At 36.0% G+C, this 24,954-nt stretch overlaps 6 protein-coding genes across 14 annotated transcripts; 5 read left to right on the top strand and 1 right to left on the bottom strand.

Annotated features, from left to right (window-relative positions):
- The first annotated feature begins 447 nt into the window (after window positions 1-447).
- Window positions 448-6,758, top strand: LOC137814990 (putative phosphoribosylformylglycinamidine synthase, chloroplastic/mitochondrial). 6 transcript variants are annotated; one of them, XR_011081708.2, is made up of 6 exons: window positions 538-727; window positions 1,075-5,248; window positions 5,698-5,743; window positions 5,868-5,920; window positions 6,052-6,161; window positions 6,505-6,758. XR_011081708.2 is itself a non-coding variant. In XM_068617980.2 (3 exons), the coding sequence occupies exons 2-3, from the start codon at window positions 686-688 to the stop codon at window positions 5,239-5,241; spliced, it is 4,209 nt and encodes a 1,402-aa protein (XP_068474081.1). In that variant the 5' UTR covers window positions 448-566; window positions 661-685; the 3' UTR covers window positions 5,242-5,306. The 6 variants fall into 6 exon arrangements, 3 of the variants coding, with proteins under 3 accessions (XP_068474081.1, XP_068474082.1, XP_068474080.1); XR_011081706.2 differs by having other exon boundaries at window positions 5,868-6,161; XR_011081707.2 differs by lacking the exon at window positions 5,698-5,743 and having other exon boundaries at window positions 5,868-6,161.
- A 2,531-nt stretch (window positions 6,759-9,289) lies between these two features.
- LOC137814997 (ribulose bisphosphate carboxylase/oxygenase activase, chloroplastic) lies at window positions 9,290-12,345 on the top strand. The gene is made up of 7 exons (XM_068617991.2): window positions 9,290-9,401; window positions 9,994-10,322; window positions 10,429-10,534; window positions 10,629-10,714; window positions 11,092-11,564; window positions 11,749-12,045; window positions 12,128-12,345. The coding sequence occupies exons 1-6, from the start codon at window positions 9,357-9,359 to the stop codon at window positions 12,033-12,035; spliced, it is 1,326 nt and encodes a 441-aa protein (XP_068474092.1). The 5' UTR covers window positions 9,290-9,356; the 3' UTR covers window positions 12,036-12,045; window positions 12,128-12,345.
- Window positions 12,346-14,420: 2,075 nt separating this feature from the next.
- Window positions 14,421-16,985, top strand: LOC137814996 (L-type lectin-domain containing receptor kinase S.4). Its single transcript, XM_068617990.2, has one exon. The coding sequence runs from the start codon at window positions 14,851-14,853 to the stop codon at window positions 16,843-16,845; it is 1,995 nt and encodes a 664-aa protein (XP_068474091.2). The 5' UTR covers window positions 14,421-14,850; the 3' UTR covers window positions 16,846-16,985.
- A 1,214-nt stretch (window positions 16,986-18,199) lies between these two features.
- On the bottom strand, window positions 18,200-22,088 carry LOC137814995 (uncharacterized). Of its 4 annotated transcripts, none has more exons than XM_068617988.2 (5): window positions 21,841-22,088; window positions 19,791-21,591; window positions 19,207-19,408; window positions 18,921-19,111; window positions 18,200-18,703 (listed from the first exon to the last, which is right to left on the bottom strand). In XM_068617988.2, exons 2-5 carry the CDS (start codon window positions 21,583-21,585, stop codon window positions 18,624-18,626), a joined length of 2,268 nt encoding a protein of 755 aa, XP_068474089.2. In that variant the 5' UTR covers window positions 21,586-21,591; window positions 21,841-22,088; the 3' UTR covers window positions 18,200-18,623. The 4 variants fall into 4 exon arrangements, with proteins under 4 accessions (XP_068474089.2, XP_068474087.2, XP_068474090.2 ...); XM_068617986.2 differs by having other exon boundaries at window positions 18,826-19,111; window positions 21,841-22,072; XM_068617989.2 differs by having other exon boundaries at window positions 21,667-21,849.
- Window positions 22,089-22,948: 860 nt separating this feature from the next.
- Window positions 22,949-23,968, top strand: LOC137816108 (thaumatin-like protein). Its single transcript, XM_068619202.2, has 2 exons — window positions 22,949-23,065; window positions 23,251-23,968. Exons 1-2 carry the CDS (start codon window positions 22,972-22,974, stop codon window positions 23,922-23,924), a joined length of 768 nt encoding a protein of 255 aa, XP_068475303.2. The 5' UTR covers window positions 22,949-22,971; the 3' UTR covers window positions 23,925-23,968.
- A 431-nt stretch (window positions 23,969-24,399) lies between these two features.
- LOC137814994 (protein RADIALIS-like 3) lies at window positions 24,400-24,666 on the top strand. Its single transcript, XM_068617985.1, has one exon. It carries the CDS (start codon window positions 24,415-24,417, stop codon window positions 24,661-24,663), a length of 249 nt encoding a protein of 82 aa, XP_068474086.1. The 5' UTR covers window positions 24,400-24,414; the 3' UTR covers window positions 24,664-24,666.
- The last annotated feature ends 288 nt before the right edge of the window (window positions 24,667-24,954 follow it).

Genomic DNA, 24,954 nt, shown 5'->3' with positions numbered 1-24,954 from the left:
AGCGAAGAGCCAATTATACTTGGAGTATAGTGAAGGGCCATATAATAATAATATTACTAGTTTCTTAATCTAAATCAGGGAAAAAAAATCTAATTTAAAATCCATCCTTATCACAAAATTTCTTAAAAATTATTCTTTACTGCATCAAGAAATTAATTTTATTTCTTTTTTATTATACTGAAAAATATTACAAGTATAATACTGCATTAATTTTGTTATTAATACCTAAAAATATTAATTAAAAATATAATATCCACATTTATACCAAGCAACCTTCAAATCAAAACAATTTGGATTCACTATTTTTTTTTATAATTGAAATTAATTAATATTTGATATTTCACTATGCTGAAAAGTGTATAAATACAACTTTTAATTTTTAGGAAGTTTCAAAATTTATGAGACAAAGAAAAAGAATAGATCTATGAAACAGAGGAGTTGGATAAAAAGAATATAAAATTGAAGAATAAGAAATAGCGCCAAAGCAATCAACAGAGTTTTTTTTTTATTCTTGCCTCATCAAAACCCTCTTTGTTTTACGCTGCTGCCACACTCTTTTTGTTTCGGTATTCTTCGTTTCACTTTTATTCGCACCATAACCTTTTATGATTCTGCTTAGTCCTCAAAGATTTTATTTTTCGCCCTCTATTCTTGTTTAAGAGCTTCCCAACACTTGATCGAGGACATGGCGGCTGTCACGGAATTTGGGGTGTCTCAATTGCTGCAGGTTTGGTTTTCCTCCGTGTCTTTGAATTAGCATTATTTGATGGACCCCTTTTATTTATTAATTGTTGTTGTCGTCATTTTTTTTGGGGGAGGGGTGTTTCAAGCTTTGATGCTCGTAATAGCATATTTTGATTCGTTTAAGTTTTGTTCCTTTGGCATAGGTTGTTATTATTTCAGTTGTTCGTGTATTACTTGGTGAAGCGTGTTAAACTAGCAAACTAGCATAGGTTGACATGGGTTTGTGTTTGTTTTGTTTATATCTTTGTCGTTGACTAGTTGGTGCACTATGTTTAATTTGGCAAATGAAAATGCATCTTTGTTTATGGGTTTTGTTGATTTTGGTTTCAGGGTACTTCAAGGCAGACATTGTTCTTGAAGAAGAAGCCTCAGAAACATAGAAGTCACATGCTTTGGGGTACGCTTTGGAATAGGAATTGGGCTTTGGGATCAACTCGAAGAGCTTTGTCTTTAAGGTGTCACGCTCAAGAAAATCCCAGAGCAGTTGTAGAAGAGCAACCTGGCTTGGTTGAGATGCCTGCCTCGGAGGTTGTTCATTTATTCCGGGTACCGTTTATGCAAAAAAGTGCAGCTGCTGAGCTTTTAAAGGATGCTCAGGTGAAAATCTGTAGTCAGATCGTGGAAATACAAACGGAGCAATGTTATAATGTTGGCCTTAGTTCACAACTTTCGAGTGAAAAAATTTCTGTCCTTAAATGGCTTCTTGAAGAAACATTTGAGCCCGAGAATCTGGGAAATGAGAGCTTTCTTGAGAAGAAGAGGAAGGAGGGATTGACTCCAGTTATAGTCGAGGTTGGTCCCAGGTTGTCATTTACCACAGCTTGGTCTACTAATGCTGTGGCAATTTGCCATGCTTGTGGATTGACGGAAGTCACCCGTTTGGAACGGTCAAGGAGGTACTTGTTGTTCACCACAAGTGCACTGCAAGATAATCAAATAAATGAATTTGCATTTATGGTGCATGATAGAATGACTGAATGTGTTTATAGTCAGAAGTTAACATCCTTTGAGACTAGTATTGTTCCCGAGGAGATTCGTTATATACCTGTTATGGAGAGGGGACGGAAGGCATTAGAAGAGATTAATTTAGAGATGGGTTTTGCCTTTGATGACCAGGATTTAGAATTCTACACCAAACTTTTCAGAGAAGACATTAAGCGTAACCCGACAAATGTGGAGTTGTTTGATATTGCGCAATCCAACAGTGAGCATAGCAGACATTGGTTTTTTACTGGAAACATTTTCATTGATGGACAACTTATGAATAAGACTCTAATGCAAATTGTGAAAAGTACTCTGCAGGCAAATCCAAATAACTCAGTTATTGGGTTTAAGGATAACTCAAGTGCTATAAGGGGTTTCCCTGTAAAGCAGCTCCGACCAGTTCAGCCTGGCTCCTCATGTCCATTAGAAATTGCAGTAAGTGAGTTAGATATACTATTTACAGCTGAAACACATAATTTTCCATGCGCAGTGGCACCTTATCCTGGTGCAGAGACGGGTGCAGGAGGTCGCATTAGGGATACACATGCTACTGGAAGGGGCTCCTTTGTCCAGGCAGCTACAGCTGGTTATTGTGTTGGGAATCTCAACACGTCAGGCTTTTATGCTCCATGGGAAGATCCCTCCTTTACTTATCCATCGAATTTGGCACCACCTTTACAGATTCTTATAGATTCTAGTAACGGCGCATCTGATTATGGGAACAAATTTGGAGAGCCATTGATCCAGGGTTTCTGCAGAACTTTTGGAATGAGACTTCCTAGCGGGGAGAGGCGAGAATGGTTGAAGCCAATCATGTTCAGTGCAGGCATTGGACAGATAGACCACCTTCATATAACAAAGGGAGAACCTGACATTGGGATGCTGGTTGTCAAGATTGGAGGCCCAGCTTATCGCATTGGTATGGGAGGTGGGGCAGCCTCAAGCATGGTCAGTGGGCAGAATGATGCAGAGCTTGATTTCAATGCTGTGCAACGTGGGGATGCTGAGATGGCTCAAAAACTATATCGTCTTGTTCGGGCCTGTATTGAGATGGGGGATAAAAACCCAATAATCAGCATTCATGATCAGGGTGCTGGTGGGAACTGCAATGTTGTGAAGGAAATTATATATCCAAAGGGTGCTGAGATAGATGTCCGAGCAATTGTTGTTGGTGATCATACAATGTCTGTTCTAGAAATTTGGGGGGCAGAGTATCAGGAGCAGGATGCAATCTTGGTGAAGCCTGAAAGTCGTGATCTCTTGGAATCAATCTGTAGCAGGGAAAAAGTTTCAATGGCTGTTATTGGAACTATTAGTGGTGATGGACGTGTTGTGTTAGTCGATCGCTTAGCAACCCAACAGTGTATTTCAAATGGACTTCCTCCACCTCCGCCTGCAGTTGATCTTGAATTGGAGAAAGTCCTTGGTAACATGCCTAAAAAGTCTTTTCACTTTAATCGGGTGGTCTATGAGCGGGAGCCACTTGATATTGCCCCTGGGATTACAGTGATAGATTCTTTGAAGAGAGTGTTGAGTTTACCATCTGTCTGTTCAAAACGTTTCTTAACAACAAAAGTTGATAGGTGTGTTACTGGTCTAGTTGCTCAGCAGCAAACTGTTGGTCCTTTGCAGATTCCCCTTGCCGATGTTGCTGTTACAGCTCAAACTTTTACTGATTTGACTGGAGGTGCTTGTGCCATTGGGGAACAGCCAATTAAAGGCTTGTTAGACCCCAAAGCAATGGCTCGGTTGGCTGTTGGAGAAGCACTAACAAATCTTGTATGGGCGAAGGTCACTTCCCTTTCTGATGTCAAGGCTAGTGGTAATTGGATGTATGCTGCCAAGCTTGATGGGGAAGGAGCTGACATGTATGATGCTGCCATATCTTTATCTGAAGCAATGATTGAACTTGGCATTGCTATTGATGGAGGGAAAGACAGCCTTTCTATGGCAGCCCATTCTGATGGAGAAGTTGTCAAGGCTCCTGGAAATCTTGTTATCAGTGTTTATGTTACCTGTGCTGATATAACAAAAACAGTGACTCCAGACTTAAAACTTAAGGATGAAGGTGTTTTGCTTCATATTGATTTGTCAAAAGGTCAGAGGCGGTTAGGTGGATCTGCTTTTGCCCAGGCGTTTGACCAAGTTGGGGATGAGTGCCCTGATCTTGATGACGTTCCTTACCTTAAAAAGGTCTTTGAAGGTGTTCAAGATCTTCTTACTGATGAACTGATCTCTGCTGGCCATGATATCAGCGATGGTGGGCTGCTTGTTTGTGCCTTAGAGATGGCATTTGCTGGTAATTGCGGACTTAATTTGGACATGACATCTCAAGGTAACAGCCTCTTCCAAACACTCTATGCTGAAGAGCTTGGGTTAGTTCTTGAGGTAAGCAAGAAAAATCTGACTTTGGTAATGGACAAATTGATCAATGTGGGAGTTTCAGCTGAAATCATTGGTCAAGTAACTGCCAGTCCATCAATAGAAGTTAAGGTTGATGGGGAGGTTTTCTTAACAGAAAAAACTAGCACTCTAAGGGACATGTGGGAAGAGACCAGTTTTCAGCTGGAAAGGTTCCAAAGACTGGCATCTTGTGTGGATATGGAGAAAGAAGGACTAAAACATCGATATGAACCCTCATGGGATCTGACCTATCTTCCTGTCTTCACTGAGGAAAAGTTTTTGTCTGCAACTGTGAAACCTAAAGTGGCTGTGATTAGAGAAGAAGGAAGCAATGGAGACCGAGAAATGGCTGCAGCATTTTATGCTGCTGGTTTTGAGCCATGGGATGTTACTATGTCAGACCTTCTCAATCGAAAGACGTCTTTGCAAGAGTTTCGTGGAATTGTGTTTGTTGGTGGATTTAGCTATGCTGATGTGCTTGATTCTGCAAAAGGTTGGTCTGCTTGCATAAGATTCAATGAGCATGTTTTGCAGCAATTTCAGGAGTTTTACAAGCGACCGGACACTTTTAGTCTAGGTGTATGCAACGGGTGTCAGCTAATGGCTTTGTTGGGGTGGGTACCTGGGCCACAAATTGGGGGTGTGCATGGTGCTGGTGGTGACCTATCACAACCAAGGTTCATTCATAACGCGTCAGGGCGGTTTGAATGCCGCTTTACAAGTGTTACCATACTGCCCTCACCAGCTATGATGTTCAGGGGCATGGAAGGTAGCACAATGGGTATATGGGCTGCTCATGGTGAAGGAAGAGCTTACTTTCCAGACGAAGGTGTATTTGACCGAATAGTTCATTCTGAGTTAGCTCCTGTAAGATATTGTGATGATGCTGGGAATCCAACTGAGGCCTACCCTTTCAATGTGAATGGCTCTCCTTTAGGGGCTGCAGCTATTTGTTCCCCAGATGGGAGACATCTTGCCATGATGCCTCATCCAGAACGTTGCTTCTTAATGTGGCAGTTCCCATGGTATCCAAAGCACTGGCATGTAGAGAAGAATGGGCCTAGTCCTTGGTTGCGCATGTTCCAGAATGCGAGAGAGTGGTGTTCCTGAGATCACCGTATGTTTTTTCTTTTTTGTATAATAAAGCACTTGTCCTTGTTTTTGTTGATGAATTATCCATCATCTCTTCCTTTTGTTTACTATCAATAATTAATGGACAGGTCTTGGCAGTGGAATATACCAAGATTCTTGAAGAAACCGTTTTCAGCACTAAAAATATTTGTACTTGCACAACCGTTTATTACCAATATGCACACTGACTATAGGCTGTTGATCTGATGACTACCGATATGCACATTAATTATAGGCTGTCGATTTGATAAACAGTTAAACCAGATGCAATGGTTGTGAGGATAGCATAATTTTTAAATTAAATTTATAAAATAAATGTCTGCAACATAATGCTTATTTTTATGCAATCATCCTGTACAAGTAAAATTCAGTTGCAGCTTTAGTTTTCTTAATTTTACGGTGCTACGATGTTGCTTGCTTGGAATGTGTTAGCAGGTAAGGAAGAATGGCCAAATATTATTTACTTGAGTGACTACACGGAGTAAGTTCACTCAGTCCTTCGTTATATCCTCCATTTGATTTGGTATTAAAGGTAGTCTGAGTTCTATTCCAATGCATTCTTTTGGAACATTGGTAATGGTAGATCAATTATTTTCTGAAAATAGGTGAGGTGGTTGATGTTGGTGAAGGAAAGACAAAAGTGGATGTTAGTGTGAAGGTAATGGTGCTGCTATGTTGGAGGTCTTTAAACCTTATGTGATCTGTGTTTAATTTTCTGGGGAAGGAGTGGGGTTGGCTCTAATTGATGCTTTCATGTGCTGTATTCCAAATACGCTGGTACTGAGGTAGAATTCAATGGTACAAAGCATCTTATTGTGAAGGATGATGACATTGTTGGTATACTTGAAACTGATGACGTCAAGGATCTTAATCCCTTGAATCATAGAGTCCTCATAAAGGTACTTCCTGTGCTTAGATCATTTGGCAACCGTGTTTTTAATCATATAATATAATTCTCTTGATGTATTTTTCATGTCATGGCTGTCCTCTCCTAGGAACAGTATGTTTGGTTTTGTAAGGAAAGTGGGTTTTTTTAACTGTAATAACGGTTGAAAAATTTAGTTGATTGCAATCTGTTCCTTAAACAACATGCCTTATCATTGGATTTTAAATCATCTTCTATAATGTCTTGAAAATCTAAATCCAGAAAAATGTTTTGAAAAAAAATTTCAAATTTATATTTTTATCCACATTCCCCTCTATTTTAAGAGTATTTTTGTCATTTTACGTGAGCATGTGCAGGTTAAAATTTTATCAGGATTTCATGGAAGGGAAACTCCCAATGCAGATTCTCGTTCGTGGATATTTATTATTGCTATTTGTAGGACAATTTCTTGTACAAACACTTCTGAATTTGGGTTCTTTATTTAGCAAAAAGTAAACCCTTATGTAGTTTTTTCTTTCTCTATCTGCTTTATGGTTTGAAAAAACAAGAAAACTGTAAAATCACTACTTTAAAGTTATCTTCAGTATAAGTATCTTTATTTTATTTTATACTAACGTCACCATATCACATTATTTTAAACTATTATTGTAATTTTTAATATAAAATTCTCATAAGATTTATAATTTAATATTTTTTTTCACATTTTAATTATTTCCAAACCGAAAAAAATAGTTATTATTTTTTATCATTCAAAATCTTATTCAAAATTATAAGTTTTAAAATTCATATCACATCAAGTTTCAATCAAGATTCCTTATCAAACTTAGATTTCAAAGTTATATTTTTAATTAAAACACTTACATTAGAGATAATTGAAAATATTTGAGACGTCCGAAGCTTTATTGGAGGAAAAACTAAAGTCCAAAATATAAATGGATAAATAATGTTTGTTGAAACACGTACGCAACGTTGATCTTTTATGTCTTCAAAAGGTAGGGATTCATTATCCTACCCACATTATTATTTGTGGACCATTTAATTAAAACTTTAATGTTTTTTTTTCAATTTCTTATAATTTTTTGTTAATATAATTTTTTTTTTCAAATTTACATTTATTATTTGAGCTATATATTATTTTAGTCACCAATTGAATTTTAATTGATAACGTATTCTTCGTTATTTATATCATATGTTATTGTTATAATTTTATTTTAATATAATGTGTATTTACAACTTATTTTTAATGAAAGCTAAGAAAAATAGGAAACTTTCTAGCAACTTGAAAATATATGAAATTTTTAAAAAGATTCATCATTAAACAATGTAATACTAAATGATGTAACATAACATAATTCTATGAGATAATGCAACATTGAATGATGTAATTAGGTGATAAAAGCACACTATATTCTTATGATATAAAAAGATAAAGTAGATTTGTAGAAGTCTAATGTCTTGTTATTTTTCCTCTTCTTTCCCAAAGATAAGGCATGCAAATACTCTCATGCAAACAACACTTTTCTCCATGCACAATCAAACTAATTTTCCAGACATTTTACTCTTATATTGCAATGTCATATCTCAGGTTGTCAACTTTTACAAACAATTCGAGTTACTGTAAATTTGTATCACTATTGGAGATTTTTCTACCAACTTTTTACAAAACAACTATAGTGAATAAATGTGTTATTTTTTATATAATGTATTATAAAAAAACTGAGATAACAAAAGAAAAAAAATAAAGAATATGAAAAAAAAAATATTTCTTCTATTTTCTTTTCTTTACATCAATCAAAATAGAGAGCCTTAATAGATTCAAGCTGTACATTCATTTTAGTCTAGATAAAAGATAAAATATAAAACAAAGAGACAATAAAAAATAAAATTAAAAAAGTAAAATAAAATAAAGACTAGACATATATACAAAGAGAAACAACTAAGAATTATAAAAGATAAAATTAATATTAATTTTCTTATAACAACCTTACATCCATATTCTTTGTTACAATGTTATCAATAAAAAAAATAAAAAAAATAATTAAATTAAATCAAAATAATAAGTAAAATTGAATATGTTTTAGACACATTCATTTATATAATATAATATGAAATTTATTTTAACTTTAAACCATCTAAATACTTAGTACGAAAAGAATTGGAATAGGTTATTATGTAGGTTTAGGTTTTAAAGGTTAGGATTTAGTATAAAAATAATTGAAATAGGTTATTCTATGTGTTTAGGTTTTTTTTTATCATCAAAGAATGAAATTAAATTAAGAGGGATACAAAAGGGGTATCCCCACCCTTTTACATAAACCAGACCACATTAAGAATCTCCAAGAATAAAAAGATGAACAAACATCCCAGAAACAATAGACCGATAATGTTTTCTGCATAAGCTAGACATTCTATATGTTTAGGTTTTCAAAGGTTAGGATATATGATTGAAATGAGAAAATGAAAATATTAAACAAGCTTATATTTTAGATAATTAAACATCAAATAATCAATTTTTTGTAGTTTTAAATTTGTTTCTTGTTATTTGGAAGCTTAACAGTGAAGAAAAAGCAGTGAAGTTGTGAATTTCCTTTAGTTGCAAGTGAAGAATGTTGGCCACACAGAACAGATAGAAGAAAGAAGGAGAGAGACATGGTAGGGTCAAGGGATGTAATAGGGCTCAATCCCCTTCATTCATGAAATTATCTGAGACTCACCAATTAAATTTCTTGTTTCTACCAACAATAATTCATCTTCAAATGAACCCATTGGCTCCAATGTGGGGTCATTAGTACCATCTCTACCTCTGTAAAAAGACAACCTCAAAAATTATGCCACTTACCAATTCTAATATTATTACTCTTATGATTGGTTATCAAGATTGAAGATGCTTGAATTTGAATAAACGACACAAGTTCTTCAAGGCTTGTGTGGCAAACAAATCTCCTTAATTCTGGTGGAGATAGAAAAAGCTGCAATGACAACCTCAAAATCCTCGACTAAGAGGGACAAAAAACCTTGGAGGCACAGTATCTTGCCACGTGGCTGCTGTTCAATCTTCTATGTGTGGATCTTAGGCCTCTGTGACCAATCCTTTTGAGCACAGGCAACTACTATAAGTCAGACGTACCCTTCGCTTATACTAAGCCATCCACCACTGAATTTGCAACTCAACAACAACCTTACCCTTTCTCTCCACAACAGCACTTCCATGGCTGCCTCCCTCTCCACTGTCGGCGCTGTCAACAGAACCCTTGTACGATATCTTTCCTACTTTCTTACACTCTTTCCCTTTTCATGTCTTCTTTGATATCCATCTTTATCTAGCATCATGGTAATCATTGCATGATGAATGCTCAAGTGTTAGGAAATGTAAAAACAAGTAGGCTCGCACATGTTTATTCAGCTCACGTAACCCTCTGTCACTTCCAAACAAGGGTTACTATATCTTCATTTTATGTGTCATAGTTGTATAGTGTGTCATGGTTGTATAGTTACATGCTGAGTTTAAATATATGAGTTTCGGACTCTTATGTTCATGTTGGATATACATATCGAATATCGACATCCTGATATTGGTAGGACACGTATCGATGAAGTATCCAATTCAAAAAATATTTATTGAATTTATAATAATTTTAGTTCGGTTCTAACATAATTTTAAAAAAAAATACATTAATCTTCTTAAAACTTAAACTTATTATGAAAAACATATTTGTAATCCAAACAAAATCTAAGAGTATCAGTCTGTGTTGTGCTATTGGTGCATTAAGTTGCTTGATTTGCATGTTTATATGGCTCATGATTGTGCATGGTATAACATGAGTTACTGTGATGTGACATTGCAGTTGAATCTGAATGGATCTGGAGGCGGAGCTTCAGGTCCCAGTTCAGCTTTCTTTGGCACAAGCTTGAAGAAGGTTATTAGCTCAAGGGTCCCTAACAGCAAGTTGACATCTGGAAGCTTCAAAATTGTTGCTGCAGACAAAGAGATCGAGGAGACCCAGCAGACCGAGGGGGACAGATGGAGGGGTCTAGCCTACGATGTTTCTGATGACCAACAAGACATCACAAGAGGGAAGGGTTTGGTTGATTCTCTTTTCCAAGCTCCAATGGATGCTGGAACTCACTATGCAGTCATGAGCTCCCACGAGTACCTCAGCGCTGGACTACGCCAGTCAGTATACTCTTTCTTCCTCACATAATCTCTAAACCCTTTATTTACCGTTTCATTCTCTTTTTTATATCATCATCATCATCATCTTCTGTGCTTCTTAATTTAGGTACGACTTTGACAACATGAAGGATGGTTTCTACATTGCTCCAGCTTTTTTGGACAAGCTTGTTGTTCACATCGCCAAGAACTTCATGACCTTGCCCAACATCAAGGCATGCCACCACAAACATCTTCTCTGCATAAATTGCACTTCAACTTTTCTCAAATTGGGAGACACCATTCATTTTTTTTCTAATCCTTTTGCAGGTTCCTCTCATTCTTGGTGTCTGGGGAGGCAAGGGACAAGGAAAATCTTTCCAATGTGAGCTTGTCTTTGCCAAGATGGGAATCAAGTGAGTTCTTGCTGAACTATCCCCTTCATTATGTGAACTTTTTAATCACGGTCATCAAATATAGCTAAAGTAATTTTATATATAAAATCACATGTTCTGTATCATGGAGAGGAATTTAAACAACTTTTGTGTTGAACCCAAAATTTTGTCCTAGATTTTACTATTTTTACATGGTTTGAGATAAACATGTCCAAACATGAACTATTTAACTTCGAATTCATTTTCACAAATCCCCACTCAAACACAGAGTAGGAAGTATTGATATCTGGCAATACTCATACTTCATCAAAGATTTGAATTATATTGTATTGAAGCTCACAACAAATGAACTGAACACTCTTTATATTTGATTTGTTTGAATTGTGATTACATTACAGCCCCATCATGATGAGTGCTGGAGAGTTGGAAAGTGGAAATGCCGGAGAGCCAGCAAAATTGATTAGGCAGAGATACCGTGAAGCCTCAGACTTAATCAAGAAGGGAAAGATGTGTGTTCTGTTCATCAATGATCTTGATGCAGGAGCAGGTCGTCTTGGTGGAACCACCCAATACACTGTGAACAACCAGATGGTGAATGCCACTCTCATGAACATTGCTGATAACCCCACAAATGTGCAGCTTCCTGGTATGTACAACAAGGAAGATAACGCCCGTGTGCCCATCATTGTCACTGGTAACGATTTCTCAACACTTTATGCTCCTCTCATCCGTGATGGTCGTATGGAGAAGTTCTACTGGGCACCAACAAGGGAAGACCGCATTGGTGTTTGCAAGGGAATTTTCCGGACCGATGGTGTTCCTGAAAAGGACATTGTCGAGCTTGTTGACAAACACCCTGGCCAATCCATTGGTAAGAACTAAGAACCAAAAACTGTAACACTAAGGTAGAATTTGGGTTCCAATTTTAAAAAAGAACAACATTAGATGAGTTTAAGAAAGAGAACAATTTGATTCCATTGAAAATAATAAAACCAAGGAGCAATTTGATTGTATTTTCACAAATAACTGCAATAACATCCCATGTTGTGGTGCAGATTTCTTTGGTGCACTGAGGGCCAGAGTGTATGATGATGAAGTAAGGAAGTGGATTTCTGGTGTTGGTGTTGATTCTGTTGGGAAGAAGCTTGTGAACTCAAAGGAAGGACCTCCTACCTTTGACCAGCCCAAGATGACTCTGGACAAGCTCTTGCTGTATGCTAGCATGCTTGTCCAAGAACAAGAGAATGTGAAGAGAGTCCAATTGGCTGACCAGTACTTGAATGAGGCTGCTCTTGGAAATGCCAACGAGGATGCTATCAAGAGTGGATCTTTCTTCAAATAGATCATTGAAGGTTTGCATCTAGCTTAATCTTCCTTCAACTTGCAACAATAATCTCACTTTGATATGAAATTCTTGAATTGTTTTATGTGCAGGCAAAGCAACCCGACAAGTAAATATTTCTGTCCCTGATGGCTGTGCTGGTCCAAGTGCTAGCAACAGTGTATTACATTCTTAGCATTCTCAATGTGTTGTGTGCAAAGAGAAGATGCTAAGTTTGAAATAATTTTACCATGTTTCTTATTGGACTGTCCTCTATAATTTTGGTTACAGTTTGCACTTAATGAATTTGGTGCCTTTTCCTTTTGTCCTATATTCTTGATTCTTCTTTATATTTTTGTCTGTCACTACAGCTTCATCTTCCAAGTTCAGATAATAAACTGTTAAGAGAACATCACAAATCATAAACATTACAAATTGAAATACGAAAAGAAAAACATTGTTCAATATGATTTCTTGTATACCTTTCAAATTTAATGCACCTTGAACATGAATACCAAACATTGCTAGAAAGTGATTAAGTTTGGAAAATCATTGACACTACTGGAAATAATCATTTGAAAAACGCACACAGTTGATACAGAAGTATATAACAGACAATGAGAATGCTGTAAATTTTTTCCTTCAAGAAAAAAAAATCCTTCTAAACAAGATTTTGAAAACCAATGCAAGAGAACATCAAGGTCATAAAAAAATCAAGCAACTCTATTGTGCACCCATATTACTTTGAGTTTAAAAGTTAAAAATCAAAGCAGAAAAAAAAGGGTCTGTTCTGTGTAAATTTAAAAGAAAGGACCTCTTGACATCACATTTACAGGTCATCCATATTCCTATATACATCTCTTCCAGGAGCAAATAAATAAATAGTGGATATTAAATTTCACAAAATAATTGTTGGACACCCTAAATCCTATTACTTAGGAAAATGAGAGAAAAATATGAGAACAAAGGTGATATAATATGATATGATCGAGAGAGAAAAAAATAATAGAAGAAAAATATGTGTTTAAGATGTCTTAATATCATTCCTTTAAATTTTAAGGGAAAATGAGAATAGGAGGAGATAGTCCTGAATAGGAACAAGACTTTGTTGTTTGAGAAACCTACCTTCTGTAGCTAAAAATGATGGTTTTATAATTTTTTTATATACAATTAATTGATAATTCTTTTATGATACAATGAAACTCTAATGTTTTTCCTCTTGTTGTACAAAGGGTGAATAAATATCTAAAAATGTCTAAATTAAAAGTTGCCATAAAGCAACAAGAAGAAAATTGCAGGCATAAATGAGTAGAGGGAGGGCTAGGCTATATAGTTGATATGCATGGAAATGGTGACTAGATAAGACTAAGTTTCTCCAACAGCTAGAGAATAGTGAAGAGCACTAGTGATGGGTCACTTTCTCATTATTTGTGTCTATACAATTAGAGGAAAAAGAAATGGAAAAGATTTTATAGAAATATTCACTTTTTGTATGAAAAAAAATGGTATTTTTGGGATTCATAAGTATCTCCCCTCCCCTTCAATTGGCATGTAATAAGGAAGATGATTGATATTTTTTTTCTACATATTTTTTTTATTTTTTTAAAAAGGTGTAATCATTTTATACATAAAAAATTGAAAATAATATGTAGTTTAATGATAAGAGTGTGTTGTTTAAACTAATTTTTAAGTAATGTGAAAATAATTTCATTATTTATTAATTTTTACTCATTTTAAATAAGTGAAAGAATGTTTTTTTTTCTTTTTTCTCTCCATTTAAACACCTTTTTGCATCTTATTTTTATTCTCCATTTTTTAGTTTTACTCTTTTTCTCTATTTCACTTATGACGTGAGGGAGCATTAGAGCAAGCACTCAAATTTGGTGGAGGTAGTCAAATTTGTCACGAATAGAAAAGGAGTGCAATTTGATAGAACTAGCATATTTGGGCTAATTTGGATTAGAGTTTAGGGTTTATACATTATAAAGAAAATTATACACATGTTTGTATAATTTGATTATCACAATTAAATTTGATTTCAATCAACTTGCAAAATCCAGAAATTAGTTTTTTTTATTCTGCTTCTGTAGTTCATCTTGTTTTATAGAGTAAACCATTATATTATTTTTATGTTAAGTTACCTGCATGTTCTGACTTTCATGGTATCACTTAAACCAGAAGACAAGCCCCAGAAAATCACAGCTTTCTTTGCTGAGTTGGAGATGCTCCATATTTAATTATATCTCACACTCTTAAACATATAATCCAGAATCACACTCTTGCATATCAAATTATAAATCATGATAATAAGCTATTCAACTTTCCATCATGTTATTTTAATATCACTGTAATTTAAAAATTAAGAAAAAGAGACAAAGTTCTGATCCATGCACGTGGTAAAGAAAAACATTTGACATCAAATATTCACATGCTATCCACGTTCAGCTAGACAATTCTCCATATAAAGCCTACATGCAAACAAATTCATAGTGGATGACAAATTATAAGGGAAAAGGACCATAAGAGGAAATACCAACACATAAAATAAATTGTGTAAAGCTGATACAAAAAAAGAATTGAAGTGGAAGTGGACGATGATGATGATGATATTCAAAATGGTAAAGCTGTGTTAAGTCACAATCCGTGGTAAACACCAAACATGTGAGAGAAATGAATCATGAAATAGTAACCACGTTTCAGTTTATAATCCACACACACTCTTGAATAGCACCTCACAGCACAGAGCACTATTCATTTGAGCTTACTTAATGATTCTTACAAACAGCATGAAGTACGTAACATTTGTGTACAAGTTTTTTGGTTGCTCTGCCTCGTGATGGCCAAAACCAGAACACTTGTGCTTGTGTGTGTTTTGACCCTTCTTCTGGTCACAGACATTGCAAAGTCTCAAGAGTTTTTCTTCAACGGATTCGGTGGTGCTTCTGCCACCAACATGGCCTTAAACGGAGGAGCAGTGATTGAGCACAAGGGCTTGCTTCGTTTAACAAACAACACTCAGAGAGTAATTGGGCACGCGTTTTATCCAACTCCAATTCAGTTCAAGCACACCAACAAAAGCTCTTCCACCGACACAAAACTTTTCTCCTTTTCCACTGCTTTTGCATTTGCAATCATCCCTCAGTACCCAAAACTCGGTGGCCACGGTTTTGCCTTCACCATTTCGCGCTCCGCGTCCCTCGCGAACGCGTACCCGAGCCAGTACTTGGGCCTCCTCAACCCAAAAGAACTGGGGAATTTCTCAAACCACCTTTTTGCAGTGGAGTTCGATACCGTCCAAGACTTCGAGTTCGAGGACATCAATGACAACCATGTTGGTGTCAACCTCAACAACATGGTATCCAACAAATCCGTGGAAGCTGCGTTTTTCCCTGAGGACTCAGCCAATAAACAAAACCTGAGTTTGAAGAGTGGTAAAGTGATACAAGCATGGGTTGATTATGATTCATCAAATAACCAATTGGAGGTTAGACTCTCCCCAACTTCCTCCAAACCCACTTACCCAATTTTAAAATACAAAGTAGATCTCTCACCAATTCTCCAAGATTCCATGTACGTGGGGTTCTCTGCTTCAACAGGGTTACTAGCAAGCACACACTATATTTTTGGTTGGAGCTTCAAAATAAACGGAGAGGCCAAAACCCTTTCCTTGCACAACCTCCCATCGCTCTCTGTCCCTAACAAAACTCAAAACCACTTAATCTTAGGACTCTCCCTTTCATTCATTCTAACACTCGCCGCAATTTCTCTGGCGTGTTACCTATTCAGAAGGATGAAGAACTCCGAAGTAATCGAAGCTTGGGAGAGGGACGTTGTTGGGCCGCACAGATTCCCGTACAAAGAGCTGCACAAAGCCACGAAGTGTTTCAAAGACAAGAACCTCCTCGGGTTTGGAGGGTCCGGTCGCGTCTACAAAGGGGTTCTCCCGAAGACCCACATGGAAATCGCGGTGAAGCGAATCTCCCACGAATCTAAACAACGTGTGCAGGAGTTTGTGTCTGAAGTATCAACCATAGGAAGACTCCGACACAGGAACCTCGTACAGTTACTGGGTTGGTGTCGGAAACAAAACGACCTTCTACTTGTGTACGATTTCATGAAAAATGGAAGCTTGGACAGATACTTGTTCGATCAACCGAAGAAAATACTGACATGGGAGGAAAGGTTTAAGATAATAAAAGGGGTGGGTTTGGGGTTGGTGTATTTGCATGAGGAGTGGGAACAGACGGTGATTCACAGAGACGTCAAAGCTGGGAACGTTTTGCTGGATAACGAGATGAATGGGAGGTTGGGGGATTTTGGGTTGGCCAAGCTTTATGAGCATGGTGCAAACCCTAGCACCACACGTGTGGTGGGAACGATGGGGTACCTTGCACCTGAACTCACACGAACGGGGAAACCCACCACCAGTTCTGATGTTTACGCCTTCGGAGCATTGTTGTTGGAGGTGGTGTGTGGGAGAAGACCCATCGACATGAAGGCGTTGCCGGAGGAGCTGGTGCTGGTGGACTGGGTCTGGGAGCGGTGGCGCATGGGGGCGCCGCTGGCGGTGGTGGACTCCAGGTTGGGTAATGTGTTTGATGAGGTGGAAGTTTTGATGGTGATCAAAGTGGGATTGTTGTGTTCCGCGGAGGCACCGGAGAAGAGGCCCAGCATGAGGCAGGTGGTGAGGTACTTGGAGATGGAGGTGGCGCCTCCGCCGGCGGTGGTGGATGGTGGTGGTGGCTGCTATGGAGAGTTGCATTCGTATTCGCCGTGGTCGTCGGTGGGTGATGACGTGCCGTCGTCGCTTTCACTTTCCGGTGGCCGGTAAAGGGACAAAAAAGACAGTTAAATTACTAATTTTCAATTAGTTGGAATTAAAGGGTCAAAAGATTCTCTTCTCTGCCTATTGTCTTGACTTGAATGATTATCTTTTTTATATTAATGAAATTTGTTTGTTTATTTAGGACATATACTGTTAAGACTTCCAACACTTCTTAAAAAATGAAATAAGTTTATTAATAAATTAAAATAATTTATTTATGAATTAAAAATTGCTTTTTCTGTTACAGCGTTAATTTTAACTTTTTTAACAAATTTAAACTTGAGCAATAAACTTTTCATTTTAATATAGTATTAATTATTATTTTTTAATTTATTCTCATATTAATTACTCTTCTTGTTTTATTCGAAATAATATGTTTATGAAAAAATATTTGATAATCATACTAACATTTACAAAAATATATTTTTAATTCATGTATAAATTAATTTCTTTTATAAAAAAAATACTTCTTTAAAATATTTATGAAAAAAATTATCCGAAGTGAGAAGTAGTAATAAGTATTTACGATTTATGATGTTTAGGAATTAATTAGTATTTGTTTTATTTTATACAATATCTTGAATATAAGGTAGAATAAATTAAAAATTATCATGATTAACATCTACATTAAACACTTTTACTTGAACATAAACAGCAGAATTTGCTTGTTTTCGAATTAAACCCAATCTAAAGTTTGAAAAACTGAACCTGTATTTCCCCATTAACACCCTCACAAACAGACTTTTTTAGCTGGGAGAGTAACCTGTTTAATTTGAATGGAATATTAAATTTAAATTATTTTAAATTTACTTTTAAGATAATCTGGAAATTTATTTATTTTTTACTTTATTTATATATGAATTTTAAAATCAAATATAATTTTACAATTTATTTAAAAATGATAAATAACAAACTCTGAAAGTAATAAAACAAAATATTATAATAACTGTATGTGTTTTGGTTCAAACTTGTATTTGGCTCCTATGCAGTAGTACTAGTCCCATGTTTTCTTAGTCAAAATCTCAATCATTTATCATACAACTTTTTTATTCTTATTTAAAGATTTCTCCTACTTTTCATAATGCATTTTTTGTTATAAAATTATCAAACTTATACAATATCACTTTTTGTAATATAACTCATTAAAATTATAGTATGAATTATATTAACTAAATGTATTTAAAAAAATACAAATATATTTGAACCTTTTTAAGATGATAATTTATTCAGAGTAAATCAAAATATAAACCTAGTGTATGTGTGTGAGAAAATTATTGAAGTGAAAATACTCATGAACTTGTTTAACTGTGATAATGTATTACAGTACTTCATAAAAGACGAATCTTAGCCAAAAAAGAAATTGAAGGTTCAAATGGTCACTCTCCTTTTCATTTATTTCAGTTTGCAATAGCTGTACACTCTAGAAGGCAAGAAAATTAGCAAAACTATTAAATACAGCAGATGTAATGTGACTAACTGTACAAGAACATTGCAAATCATGTCAATTCATACGTGTATATACATACATATACATATACATATATATATATATACATACACATATACATATATATACACATACATACACACATATACATATCGATAAATAGGATGCTGGATGCTCCTCACTTGTCTACCAAGAACCTCCTCAATCTCCCTCCATCTTCTTCCAACATTAATAACTTGGAAACAATGGAAACACCTTTTCTGAATTAGGCAATAATGTGGGAAGCTATCAACACTGATCAACAAACAAATGCATGGTTATTCTCTCTGATAATTTGCTATTGGTTTACCAACTTTTCAACAGTGTTTTCATCCTCACTATCTTTTCCACAACTGAAAATTTCATCATCATCAAACCCTACAATCAGTTGAAAACATGTTCGTTAGTATCATTTTCTACCGCACAATATTTTATAAATACTTTAGGAAATAAAAATAACAAAAAGAAATTAAATTCTTTATAAGCTACAGTCTACTCACATATAAGTTCATTTAATTTTTTCTTCTTATTTTACTTTTCTGTAGGTGTTTAAAGAGAGACTTGTCCAAACAGATCCTAAGCCCATGTAGTGTACCTTCATCCAATTCTTCAGCTTCATCATTTAAAGGCCTTAAAAGCATTGTGTTAACTGAAGATGGATCCAATGCCATCCAATCTGAGTTCCCATACTCGTCTATGTATAAATCCCTTGGCCTAATCCACTCATCAACATAACTAATGGTGTCAAATGATAGGGGATCACTATCTTGATCTTTGCTCGTAAACCTGAAAGAAAAGTTAAACATTATAATAATTCCCTTCAATTGGCAACTGCATTAAAACAAACCATCAATATTCAATGTACAACAGTTTAAGCTCACATTTGTCTTAATCGTAAATTGCAGTGAACAAAGACAAGATCGGTAAGGTGTTGGCGCTCTATATAATTCCTTGTGTTGACTATTTGTTCAAAAGGAATCTGGTTTCTCTTGCAGGACATCACACTGGATGTTTGGCTGAGAATACGAATTGCTAACCGTGATAAGTTAGGGCAGCCTCCTCCATATGTTGACCACCATTCAGCTGCAAAAATAGCATATGTAAGTCTTATGTAAGGAAAATGTAAATTATCAAGCATAGAAGTCAAATAGAATCTAGCTGTCGACTCCAGAAAGATTTCATCAGGGCAAAATTTCAAAAGAACTACGCTGCCAGTGATTCTTAAACTACAAGTACTTTGTGCAGAACTTTCAGACAACAAAAAATTCTACTTCAAATTCTACAGCATTGGTCATCATGCCAAAGTCAAATTTTGTCCTCTTTCATCTTATCGGTTTTTACACCAGCATTCTTATACTATTACTACTTTCATACTATGAATAGATTCTAATTCATTTTTTCAATTAAGTTACTTAGACTTGAGAAAGTTAAATCACAATATAACAGATGTGTATGCTACTCTTACAAGGAAGCAGATTATCTCTTGCTCTCACTGCCATCTTTCTCCCAAAGTCACCTGCAGCAGACTTATACAAGTTTATCTCTTTGATAATTTTATCTTGGATTCTTGTATCAGATACCAATCTCTCTATGCAGTCAAACATTCCTGAGACAATCTGACTGTGAATATCTCCTTGAATACTATAGAAGAACTTTGGATTAAGGTAGAATCCAGCAGCGTGAAGAGGATGATGCCACAGCCTTTCCCATCTATGATGTATAATATTCCAGTACACCATGTATTCCTCCCTCTTACCGAGAGCTTTTTTAATTGCTTCTTTTGCCCGGTATATTCCAGCATAAATGTATCCCATTGCAGGTCTCATCTCACTACTAGCTATTCTCAGAACTTTTAAGAGAGGGGCTGTTAGACGAACAATCATGTCACACGAGGACCAAAATGTTTGACTGCTTAGGCAATCTAACATTTCAAGCCCTGCTGATTTCTTTGAATATGGGCAATCTGCCCACTCCTGAGAAGTCACCAAGGCCTGTAAATTGTGTTTAAGATCAACCATCCGTTTCAATGTGGTAAAGTTTGTTGCAAATTGTGAAAAAGATGGATCCACAATATCATTCCCTAACGTATACCTTTTAACCATAATCAAAATTGCACTGTAATTGTACACAAATCTTGTTACAGATTTAGCTTGTTCAATCACTGCACTAATCCACTCAAGATTTCCAAAATCTTCAAGTATGAAATCAATGCAATGAGCAGCAGAAGGGCTCCAATAAAGGGTGGGAAAAGTGTCGGTCAGCCGTCTACCAGCAACAGCATATTGTTCTTCACCAGACGTAATCACTTGCAGCACTTGCCCGACTCCAACTTCATCTACTACTTGTTTTATCATGTCATACAGAAAATCTGCAGAAGTTGAAATCTCAGTCGCATCCATAGATTTCAAAAAGACAACGCCTTCAGGACAATAAGCCAAAAAGCTTATCAGTACTCTCCCAGTTTCTGTTGCCCATTGATCAACCAAAATGGAACAGCCAGTCCTACCCCAAGTCATCTTGCATCTATCTATATCATTCTTCACTTCCTCCACAGAGTTCTTCAGGATCCAACCCCGAAGTTCATGATGCGAGGGCCGCTCGAAACCCGCCCCCCTTGAAGAAATTGCATCAACCATTTCATGAAAATAGACTGAGTTCACGGCATCAAAAGGTGCACCAATGTCATACAAAAACCGACCAATCGCCATATGAATGTGATTGTCCACCCTTTTGGGAAACAATCCATTCTTCTCCACAGCAACAACACCCTCCGAATTTGCATAAATTGCTGCAGGATTCTTACTAGCTCTCATCTTCTTCCTCCTTTCCATATTCTTACTCATTCCTTCACCAGGATTCACTACCAAACTTGAATTGTGGTCCACTCCAATGGCCTGCAGCCCCTGATTGACATCAACCTGGTTATTATTGGGAAGCGAGTTCACAACAGTGGTCAAAGGATTAACACTCATAATCTCCTCCTCGATCTTCTGCTTCCTCCTCTTCTTCACCACAACCCCATCCAAACTCTGCTGCATGTGAAGCCTGACATCATGGGGGACACGGCTGCAAGTGGATGCATTCCCTTTCTGGCAAGCTAGGTGTTCCTTAATCCTATGAATCCCACCACCCTTGAACATCTTCTGACAATATATGCACTTCAGCTGCACCTTGTCCCCATTCTTATACATCTGAACATGTTTCCATGCCGGGTCATGTTTCTGGGATGTAATTGGCACCGGTTCCAGATTCGAACCCATTTTTCCCTATAATCACAGCCACCATTTCAGAGATTAATAATAACATAACAGCCATATTAGTGTGAATGCAACAAAACCAACCACTTTCTCATGACCCAAATCGGTGTTTACTTTCCACCGAGCCAAATTGTAACAAAGATGCAATCTTTTTTCAATATCAAATCCTTAACGCTTCTGGGTCTGGTTTTGAGACAACAAAAAAACGGAAATTGAAGAACCAAATAGAGAGAGTGGAAAAGAGGAAAATATGCATACCCGGTTTGATGAATCGCTTTTTTTTATTATTGGAAGAGAAGAGAGGAATAGGAAGAGAGAATGAACCGACTCCAAGAGAGAAGCCAAGAGAACCGTGGAGATGTGACCGGACAGACCGGTTAGGGCATAGAGAGAGGGGTCCGGTTGAGTTGGCTTCGCTTCGAATAGATCCGGTTTCGGCGGTAAAAGGTAGCTGGCCGGACCGGTTTGTTTTCCAACAAATAATGAGAAAACCGATATTCGTGCCCATCCTCTTCTCCTCAATCTAATCTTCTGTTTTTATATTATTTTAGAGTTTTAAATTTTAAGCATGATCTTTGGAAATACACTTACTTTTACATTAAATACAAATTATTAAATTTTTAAGATAGGTGTGCATAAATTAATCCAATTGCATTCTAATAAATAACAACAAAATAACCCAAGAGTTATTAATCTACCATCATTTTAGTTGTTACTTTTAAAATTAAATTCTTTCAAATTTTTAGTTTCAAGATAAATTAGATAAAAAAATTCTCTATCATATATGAAAATTTATATGCAGTATTATCAAACATTGCAATTACATTAATAATGGCGACATACTAATAACAATAATAATGATTGTAAAAGTAATAATAATATTGATTATCAGCATAAACATTACAAATAACTCCAATGTAAATAATAATTGTGATGATAATATATATATAGGTTTTATTATCTAAAAAATTACGTATAAAATTGAAAATGTTTTATTGATTATAATTAGAAAATTAATAAAATATTTTATAATTTAATTTAATTTTGTTACTTGTAATTTCAAATTGATGAATTAGTTTTCAAAACATAAAGGGTGACAAGGATGCTATAGTAGTATATATAAGCTTAAAAGGAATATTTTATCTTCATGAATTTCTGGAATAGAAGTATATACTAATATAATTTTATTTTCACATCAAATTAAAAATCATTGCCTAATTTTTGTTTTACAAATATTAATTGGTGAAAGGAAAGTAGTGGGAAACGGTTTTCAAACAGAATTAGAAAATGGCTAAAAGCAAGGAACCTCCATCACATATATATAGCTTTTTCCTTCTACACAGCACCATTATATGAAACACAACACAACACAACACAGTTGAAGAAAGAATGAGCAGAAACAGTTCCACTCTCCCAAACTCAATGCCTACTTCCTCACATTACTTCCTTCTCTTCTGCTTTCTAATCTCCATCTCCCACACAGGTTCTGATCTTCTTCCCTCTCTCACAATCCATGCATGCATATCCCATGAAAGATTTTCACATCTTTTTTCTTCATGATTATAGCTATTTATTGTGGTATTAATGTTTATAATTCTTTTACTCATTCATACTCACCCTTCTCTTATAGTTTACTTCCATTTTTCATCACATTGTTTGTTACTTCAGATGGGACACAACTCATAGTGGTAAACAACTGCAAAGAAAGTGTATGGCCTGCAATTCTCGGCAATGGAGGACAGCCTTCACCTAAACATGGCGGCTTTTATCTTGGAAGTGGTGAAGAGGTTGTTGTCGAAGTTCCTGAGGGTTGGTCAGGGAGAATCTGGGGCAGACAAGGGTGTTCCTTCGACCAACAAACAGGCAAAGGTTCTTGTCAAACAGGAGATTGTGGAGGCCTATTGCAATGCAATGGCATTGGTGGAGTTCCTCCTGCAACCCTAGTAGAAATGACCCTTGGAACCTCAAAATCAGCATTGCATTTCTATGATGTTAGTTTGGCTGATGGGTTTAACCTTCCCGTCTCAATGAAGCCACTGAATGGTGGTGGTGCAGATTGTGGTGCTGCTGGGTGTGAAGCTGACTTGAACGTTTATTGCCCTTCAGCCTTGGTTGTGGAGAGGAATGGGAAGGTTGTGGGGTGCAAGAGTGCTTGTTTGGCAGCAAAATCAGATAGATATTGCTGCACTGGTGAGTTTGCTGAAAGATGCAAGCCAACTGTGTTTGCTCGTCTCTTCAAGACCGTTTGCCCTAATGCTTATAGCTATGCTTATGATGATTCAGCAGTGCTCAAGACTTGTGTGGCACCTCGCTATGTCATTACATTCTGCCCTCCACATTGATCATGTGTCTCTGCTGTTTTCACTGTTTTGTTTTTCTTGTTCTTCATTCAGTATGAACTTTAGTTTTGCAATTTTCAAGGGTACAAAACCCATTTAAGCATATGACAACATCAATTCATTTTACTGCTCTACCATTTGGAGTTGTGATTAACTGATTGTGTTCATTATTTCAATTATTAGATTTTAACCAGCCTCTTACTTATATTATATTACCATATATTTAATTTTCTAATTAATATTTACTTAAAAAACCATATTCAGCACTTGTGTCATTGAGATAAGGATATTAACAGAATTGATATCTGTCACTGGTTCAATCTATTTATATTTGTTTCTTCAAAGCTATCCACTACTGACCCTATACTCAAGCCACAACTTACGTAAATCCATAAGGATAAGTGCAACAATTCTAAACATACTTCTATATATATTTCTATTCTTCTCTACTCTTTCAAATGGAGTGAAACTACACCTTCAACCTCTCTAATTAATGGCTTCAAATTCCTTGGACATGAACCCCTCTTGGACAAGATTGCAGAACAAACAATTTGAGAAGGCACTGGTCTTGTACGATGAAGACACACCAGATCGGTGGCATCATATAGCGAAGGATGTTGGTGATAAATCAGTGGAGGAAGTGAAGAGACACTACGCAATTCTTTTAGAAGATGTTAGTAGAATAGAGTCAGGGCATATTCCAATTCCCCAATACAAGTTCTCTGAAAACATGCATGGATGATGATGCAGAGGTATATGCTTTAATTAATTAATATACATATTAAACTTCACAAGTATTATTTCTCTTCTCTCTTGCAATTTATCGAAATTAATAATAATGCAGTTCACCATGCAATTTTGTTTCCTTTTAATTATGCAGGCATTCCAAGTATCTTATTTTCTGAGTTAAAACCAGCTTCGAACCTTGGTAAATATCCGTCGTATTCAATATAACAGTAGAAACTATTTACCCCTTTTGTAATTAGCATCAATATCCGTCGTATTCAATATCCATTTTTTTTAAACCCATCAC

The sequence above is a fragment of the Phaseolus vulgaris genome, chromosome 1, assembly GCF_051622355.1.
Source record: "Phaseolus vulgaris cultivar YP4 chromosome 1, ASM5162235v1, whole genome shotgun sequence".
Lineage (NCBI taxonomy): Eukaryota > Viridiplantae > Streptophyta > Magnoliopsida > Fabales > Fabaceae > Phaseolus > Phaseolus vulgaris.
This window is presented reverse-complemented; position numbering and strand designations above follow the sequence as displayed.